The sequence below is a fragment of the Dermacentor variabilis genome, chromosome 2 (assembly GCF_050947875.1).
Source record: "Dermacentor variabilis isolate Ectoservices chromosome 2, ASM5094787v1, whole genome shotgun sequence".
In the NCBI taxonomy this organism is placed as follows: Eukaryota; Metazoa; Arthropoda; class Arachnida; order Ixodida; family Ixodidae; genus Dermacentor; species Dermacentor variabilis.
Genome location: NC_134569.1, coordinates 217,143,686 through 217,151,834, shown reverse-complemented (window position 1 = coordinate 217,151,834; position 8,149 = coordinate 217,143,686). Strand labels below are relative to the sequence as shown.

Below are 8,149 nucleotides of genomic sequence, written 5' to 3'. Positions count from 1 at the left end.
GTGACTATTGAGCAGTCGCATCACATTAAAGACTATTCGTAATTCAACGTAGAGAAGCACCTTGCTGGTTGCTTCTATCGAAGCCTGCAGCAAGAGCTGGATGCAGAAACTTTGTTTTTTCACAACACCTAATTGCGAAGTGGGTTACATCTTAAAGATGTTTCTTCTCTTATTTTATTGCGGTACTGCAGGTGAAACTGACTCCTGCACATATTTCACAGCCACCTATGCTGGGGATGCGCACTCTTTTGCCTCTAGCAATATGACCGCTGCAGCTTCACTCACTCACGTGAGAGACTGCTACTCTAGAAGTTTTATCTAACCTCCTTGCTTACTAAGCCTCAATCTTTTCCCAGACCGGCATCCTGGTGTCACCCGATACTGCCGTGTGGAAAGGCCAGACATAAAGCACTGGTTTGATGTTTGGCATGTTGCTAAAGGTAAGCACACATACAAATTTTAGGCCAATTTTTAAAGTAATTGCATCCACAAGAATTGCATGTGCCGCAATTCGGCAAATTCAGGAGGATTACGTGACGAGGGAGACATTTTTTGCATGTTTGATCGCAATGCCTAGATGTCTGCCTAACTTGCATCCTAAGAGCAATGCCATTTCCGTGACATTGTACACATAATACTCTGAAATATGTATTGGTGTTGTGGCTAAAGTAATCCCGAACTGTATGACACGCTTTGAAGGAACTGCTAGCTGGAACACTAATGTATTTCTTGGCACACCTTGAGGCTGCATATCTTGAAAGGGAGTGTAGTCTCAAGATTTCCATTTAGCAACCATGACTTCACTATTGCTCTGCTTCAATTCCTCAATTGCAAAAAGTGATGTGAAGTGAATAATTAAAAATACTCAACCTTTTTTATTGCCTACCTGTTCTTTGTGATTTATCGCGCAAATTATGCCTGTCTGTTGTAAAATTGCATTTCAGAAGGTGGAACACTGTCTATCACAACCAATCTTTGAAAATATGTGTATACTCAAAGGACAGGTGACATACAGTAATGTGTGTTAGCTCCTCAAAAAGAAAATAAATTTGCATAAGGATTGTATTTTATGGTCCAGGCCAGACAATACAGCACCTGACACTGCTACTTGATTAGTAACAACCATCTTACTTGCGCAACAACCCTTGCGTTTCGACAAGTGTCAGTAAATAAACCATCTAATCACAAGCCTTCGTCACATATTCTAGGTCTGAAAAAAAGCTCCTGGCTGCCAGTTGCAAGCATCAAGTTATTAGACCATGGATCCAGGGTATCCTAAACCACCTCTACTGGGTGGCTGCCATGGGCCAAGGCGATGAAGAGCTTGTTGTTAGCATGTGGAGAAGCCTCCTCAATCATGTGTGCAACAAACACGATGGCCACGATGGACCCTACAAAAAATGCCTCCATGACTCCCTTGACGATAGGGAATGATTGAAGCCAAGTAAGCACTATTGTAAATTTATTCGTGCCCTACAGAGCATTTCTTACAGTGTAGACATCACATCTTCAGATGAAAAGCTGAAAATATGTTTAATTTCTTACATCTGTTTCAGCATCACCTGCATTTATTCGTCTTAAGAGCATTGTGGACAACACGAGATTAGTGAAAGACATCCGCTGGCTCTCACCCGAGGTGCAAACATTCTCGTTGGAGTCCTTCCACAGCGTGCTCAATCGGTTTGCTCCAAAGTCCAATGCCTTCTCAGCGGACGGAATGCAAGAGAGGTAATTTTTTTTTCGACATCTAAGAAATAAGACGAGGGTATAATTCAAACTTCTCATTCATTAGGACGAGGCTTGCTGTGCTCCACTTCAATGAGAATGCTGCACGGCACCAAGCACTCACTCGGGATGGAGAGCAGCGCTGGAAAATTAAATCCTCCAAGGCGAGGCGAGGCCACTTCACTGTGACCACAGTGAAAGAGGATCCAAGCTATGGTACGTAATATTTCTGGACAGATGGTAACATACCAACACGCATGTGCAAAATTGTTGCCAACCGTAGGGCAATTACCCTGCAGTAGGATATTTTCAGCATTTTTACTGTTTTGTAAGCCTCTAGTGTTGTCAACCAATTTTTCAATAAAACGTGGGGTATTATGCCTTACAGTGCCATTTCTAATTATCATAGCAGTAAAGCCAATGAAATTCTGAAGATGTGCCAAATATGGCAAAATTGTACTCGCAGGAACGCAGAATATGACAGTTAACCTCTACGTGTGTACTGTACAGCTTTTTGTTTTACTTACTCAGGAATTTGCAGGATTATAGGGAAAGCCAATTTTTGTGCATAATTTTGTCTAGCTAGATGCGCATGGTGCTAATCCTATGGACAACCAAGTTTTGTGGCTATTGGAAGATGTTTGTGCTTGGACGAGTGCCACATATGCATGCGTGTTAATAGGAAGGTTTACCTTTGGGTCAACTCTTACTTCTCCGAACTTTTCTCATTAGACAACTGCTGGACTAATTCGAATGAGCTCTTGCATTTGAGAAAGGTAAATTCTACTGAGTGTCAGAAACAGAATTCTAATGGTCGCAGAGTAGTAAAAGAAATAGCACAAAAGACTGAAAAGGTGGTTGGCAACAATGGCACACAACTTGGTTTCTCTGAACAACTGCATACCGATACTGCATTTCTTCAATATGCAGGCTACATTGATGACCTGATGCAAGATGTCCTGGAGCGCTGCGAACATTCGTCAGACAAGGAGAGCTTTCTGAGCTCTGAGCAGTCTCCACCATGCCATATGTCTCATTGTTTTGAAAGACCTTCAAAGCAGGAGCTCATCAAACAAAGGCGCACCCGCTTCCCCACGGCATCAACACGGAGCAAGGGCACCTAGACAGCCACCAACCACTGTTTGTGTGAACTAGGCTAATCCAAATGCTCTCAGGCAGCCATAAAAACTTCGCCTGTCAAGAGAGCTTTCGAGACCACATGACAGCACTAATCAAGTGTACACGTACATTTGTAATGCAGTTGCAATGATTTATTTCATCGAAACCAATGCCTGCATGGTCAAGTATGCACTGATCTGTTCAGAGCACACACATGAAGAGAACCACTCGGCTAAAGGAAGTCAGGAAGCCACCTTTCCTTGGGGCAGCATGAAAGACTTGGCATGTCAAGGGAGAGTTACAGACCACTGCATTGGCTAAAAAACGTGACAATGTACTAAAACTACACCCTGGTACCTTGCGTCGCCATGAGAGGGCAATACATATGCGTGGTATCGTTATCAGCCGCTGCAAGGTTGTAGTGACTCCTGTCATCTACTAGAGGGGTAACAAGTTCATATCCAAAGCTCGATAGCACCTCTAGCGCCTCTACAAACCTGTTGCCATGCTGTTGCCTTTGTTCGCGCGGGCGCACAGGTTTGGACTTCAGTCACTGTAATGTTGGCCTCGCCTTTTGTGCAACTAGCTGCCGTGTCGGACGCAGTGCGACTCCGGCTTGTAGTGGCTGAGCAATGCAACGGCGGGCTTGAAGCCCCGACAGTACCTTCAAGTGTTTTTGAAACCGTACACAGCAGAAATTCCGTGCTTCGTGCCTTCGAAGAAAGGGGACAAGTTCGGATTCTGCACCATATGTGCCTGTGATGCGAACATCTCGCACGGCGGCAAGTCTGACATCAAGGTCCACATTGCTTTGAAAAAGCATCAGGGATACAGCCAGCCAAGCCTAGCAAGTTTTGTATGCAGCGACAACTACCTCGGTGTGATTCGTGCAGAATGCCTCTTCACGGCGTTTTTAGTTGAACACAACATCCCACTGCACAACATCCCGCTGAGTGTCAGCGATCATGCCGGACTTCATTCCCGGAAGATGTTCCCCAAGTGCGAAGAAGCGAAACGCTACGCGTGTGGGCAAACAAAGACATAAATTGTTTGGGAAATGGCTGGATGCCCTAAAACAGCAAGTATTTTCGATCACTGTTGATGGTAGTAGCAATAGGGATACACAGCTTTACCCTATTGTTGTGACATATTTCGTTACGAAACGGGTAGAGTCTAAAGCCACCTTTTTTGCCTCAGGACAATCCCAAGGGGAAGCATACTGCCATATTACTTCTCTTAGGAGGTCAAGAAGCCATAGATGTCTTCAATACTTTTCATTTCACACTGGCTGAACAGGAGGGCTATGATGCACATTCACCAGTTCAATGAGTACTGCTAACCACAACGTAACAAAACATTTGAAATGAGTGTCTTCCGCACACCTGGATGCAGCATGAGGGTAACTGTTCGAACAATCTTCATGCAAGGTGTAGCTGGAAGGACAATCGTCTAATTTTGGTGAACTGAAGGATTCCATGTTGCACGACCAGCTTGTCTGTGGCACCACGGACAGCAAGCCGAAAGCATGCTTGTTGCATGAAAAGGCGTTGATGTTAAGGAGGGACATTGACTTCTGCAAGGTGGTTGAGATCGCATTGAGCCAGACTTGTGTTTGGGACCATGTCGACAAGGGACGAGACAGTAAAAAGAAAGCAAAACCTCTGCATTACTGTGGGTTCTGTGACAGAAGCCACCCACTAAGATGATGCTTGGTGTGGGGAAAGACTTGTGGAATCTGCCAATATGAAGCCACTAAGCAGCTTGCTGTAGATTGTGCCAAAGTGTGCAAGGGGTTGTAGCGAAGTGACGCAGCCGCGAGATATCTGACGCATCAAGTGGTGGAGTGTGCTGGGTACCGAAGGCCACGCACTAATATCATCGGCCATGGCAACAAACCCGAAGAACCTAGCTCTAACAGCTCGACCATGACCGAACCCCCTACTGTCCTCGCTACCATGTCCATCCCTCAAGCGGAACCTTTCATCGGACCGCCAGTCTTTAGAGGCACGCCCGAAGAGTCAATATCCGAGTGGCTGCTCTGCTACGAATACGTAGCCTCCCTCAACAACTGGGATGAAGGGACGAAAGCAAAATTTTTATATTTGGCATTAGATGGCAATGCGAAAAAGTGGCACACCACGCAAATTCTAACGGGTGCCCCTAATACATGGGAAGAGTGGACGACGCTTTTAAAAACTTCTTTCACAAGTCGCCACTCAGTTGATATCGCATATTTGCGGCTCCAAAACCGAACGCAGCTGCCATCAGAATCTCCCGAAGATTATTATTATGATGTTGTGCAGCTGTGCGCCAGAGCCAATCCATCTATGACGGAAGAGGAGCGGATGCGGCACCTCATGCGCGGACTGCGTCCGGACGTGCTGGAAAAAATTCTCATTGCAAACCCGGACAGCTGCTCTGCTTTCCTCGAAATTTTAAGCCGAATCCATTGGGCAGCGTTTTTGATGGTGCGTGCGTCGCAATCAGAAGCGACCGGCACCTATTTCTCTGCCGGCCAGCAGTCGTGCTACCCATTCGCCTCGGCACCTGCCGCCGGAGTGACACCTGCTGGAGCAACAGTGCAGCCGCCTCCAACATGTCTCGCCACCTGCGCTGCGGCAGAGCGTCACTGCCCGCGAGAGGCCACCGACCGCGACAGGGACTTGAGGACGATCGCGGACTATAAGCCTCATTATTTGACCGCCTGAAAGGTATCGAACAAGATGTACGTCGTCCTCCAGTGCCTTGGCCAGCGGGAAATACCCGTGACGACGACGAGCGACCACGCTGCCAGCTATGCGACCGCATCGGCCACTTTGTGCCCCAGTGCCGGCAATGGCTCCAGGAAAACGGACCCCAGGGGAAGGACCAGCGCTCTAACTTTGAGCAAATCAACTCCGACACGCTTTCTCGACTTCCGCATGATTCCGCCCCAGCAAGCGAAGAAAATCCCTTACCGTTGCTCGTGCTGGATCATGTAGACATCGGTGAAAAGCAGAGAGAGGATTCATGGATGCGAGAAGTAATACAACACCTAGAGCAGCCGAGTGCGACTGTTGCCAGAAAAACGAAAAGAACGGCACGGAGCTTTCGCTTGATCGGCGGTGTGTTATATAGAAGAGCGAAAGGCTTTCAAGATGGTCGCACGGCACTTGTTGTCCCAGGGTGTTTGAGGTCGGAGGTGTTACGGCTCTGTCATGTCGATAGCTCGGCGGGCCACCTCGACGTCAGGCGCACCTGGGGGAAAGTTCGCCGCCGTTACTTCTGGCCCAAGATGTTTTGCCACATTAACAAGTATGTCATCTCCTGCTCTGACTGCCAGAAAGAGTCACTCGCCCCCAGAAAGCCGGCCAGTATCGCCCCCTTTGTGACCTTCAAAAATGAGCCGCCACTTCAGGTAGGCCAAGGAACTCAATGCGGAACACAGGACGCCAAGAAAGTGGCCCACCGAACGGAGCCTCCTCAGATTTTGGTTGACCAAACCGGCAAAAAACGCGACGCTTTTAATGTTGCGCGATTAGAACGGTGCCACGTCAGACAGTGCTCCGCTGATGACGACGCAGACGGTGAATGTGACAACGAACGTCCAAAGAAAAAGAAAATGTGTTGTGTTCCTCGCGTCGTACACCAATGTAGTTCGCGTGGTGACCGGAGGCACGCCCCATGTGATCGTGTGTGTGAGACGTCGACTAGTGATCAAGGACAAGCCAGGAACCCATACGGGACTGAACTTTACTCCAACTGGAGTACATTTAACTGGAGGACATTTCTTAGGGAGGCTGAGCCTCGAACCATCGCTCCGTACGACACGGACAGTGATGTCTATTACAGCTCAAGCGAATAATCTTCATTGTCAATTTTCTTGTGTAGCGCGCGCGAATGAACTTTGATGTTTCTTGTCTTGTGCATTTTGTTTCCATTTTGTAAAAACTTGTTTGTTTTGTTTTATGTGATGCTAAAACTTCCTTACGGATACTTGTTTTTTATATGAATCCCTAATGTGCGCGTTCAACTTCTTGAGCCACATTTTATTTTGTAGTAATGATTTGTAACGAGTGGGACACTCTTTTTCGTAGGGGGGAGGTGTCGCGAAGAGAGTGCACCGCGGCCCTCTTTGCTGTCTTTCGGGGAATTTTGTGGGGTCCTTGACGCGGGGCAAACCTTTGTACACAAATGACCTCGACGGCGCCGCGGACAGTGCTGCCACGCGGCCGCCGCGCCTGACGTCACACCTACACATGTCGCGTCGTCTTCCCACGCTCGGCTGTCAAAAGCCGATTAGTTATGGACAGAGTGCTTTTGTGTGCGGAGTGTTGACGCGACCATTTCTTGACCCCTTGAACTCTGCCGCTTATTGGATGATGTCGGCTTGCCTGATTGGTCGGAGTAACGAAGTAACCCATTGGTGGAGAAAAGTGTCCCTTGGGTGCTGGGGAAACTTACTTAAGGAAGTTTAGGGTAGTTTTGTGAGTGAGCAAGTAGACAGCAGCAGACGGCGCATCTTAACCAGGTGCCGTGGATAGGTGCTGTGGTGGCGTGATTTGTGCGTTCGAGCTTCGGTGCTACGGATCCCCTCCACGTGGGCCCCTCTCGGATGGTTGGATAGGATTACGGTGCGGATTCTTCTAGACTCCAACCCGCTGTCTTCGATTCGGTGAGGTGTTTCGGTGGCGCTTTTTGTCCTTGGTTTTTCCAGTGTTTAGCTGAGAGTTTCTAGCTTCCTACCTTGTGTAGTGTTAGCTTAAACTTCGGCTAGGCGCGGGCGCCACGTGGTTTTTACCGCGATGGTGGCCCCTTCGCGGCTTCGGCCGCTTACGTTTTTCGGGCGAGTTCCGAAAGGCGCGTCCAATGTATATGTTTGCAAGGCGCTCGTAAAGCGCTTTTCCTTGAACGACCTTAAGGCAGTGCAGGACTTTGGTGCAGGACGGTTTGAGATAACGTTTAAGAATAAGGCCGCGGTTGATCGCTTCTCAGCTGATCCCGCTTTGAAGGTTCGGGATGTGGAAGTTCGTTTTGAGTATAGAGGTGTGCGTGTAAAGTTGGTTAGGGTGTTTGGCTACCCCGCGGATCTTCCGGACCAGGCTCTCGTCTCCGAGCTAGAGGTCTTCGGAAAGGTTCACGGGATCTCCGAAGAATGCGTGCCCGGTTTCCCTGCCGTTGGCACCGGAAACCGGCGCATTCGCATAGAGATGGCGCGGCCCGTTCCTAACCTTCTTCGTGTAGGTGAGCGTGTCGTTCAGTGTGAGTACGAGGGTGTAGTTAGATTGTGTCGTAGGTGTAGCATGGCAGGACACCACGCCGCCGC

At 48.3% G+C, this 8,149-nt stretch overlaps 1 protein-coding gene across 1 annotated transcript; it reads left to right on the top strand.

Annotated features, from left to right (window-relative positions):
• The first annotated feature begins 1,221 nt into the window (after window positions 1–1,221).
• LOC142573108 (uncharacterized) lies at window positions 1,222–4,616 on the top strand. Its single transcript, XM_075682636.1, has 4 exons — window positions 1,222–1,444; window positions 1,557–1,728; window positions 1,793–1,941; window positions 2,656–4,616. The coding sequence occupies exons 2-4, from the start codon at window positions 1,718–1,720 to the stop codon at window positions 2,847–2,849; spliced, it is 354 nt and encodes a 117-aa protein (XP_075538751.1). The 5' UTR covers window positions 1,222–1,444; window positions 1,557–1,717; the 3' UTR covers window positions 2,850–4,616.
• The last annotated feature ends 3,533 nt before the right edge of the window (window positions 4,617–8,149 follow it).

Coding starts and splice junctions, on each gene's coding strand:
- LOC142573108 (XM_075682636.1), top strand. Junction 1,942..2,655: donor GAAAGAGGATCCAAGCTATG/GTACGTAATATT, acceptor TTCAATATGCAG/GCTACATTGATGACCTGATG.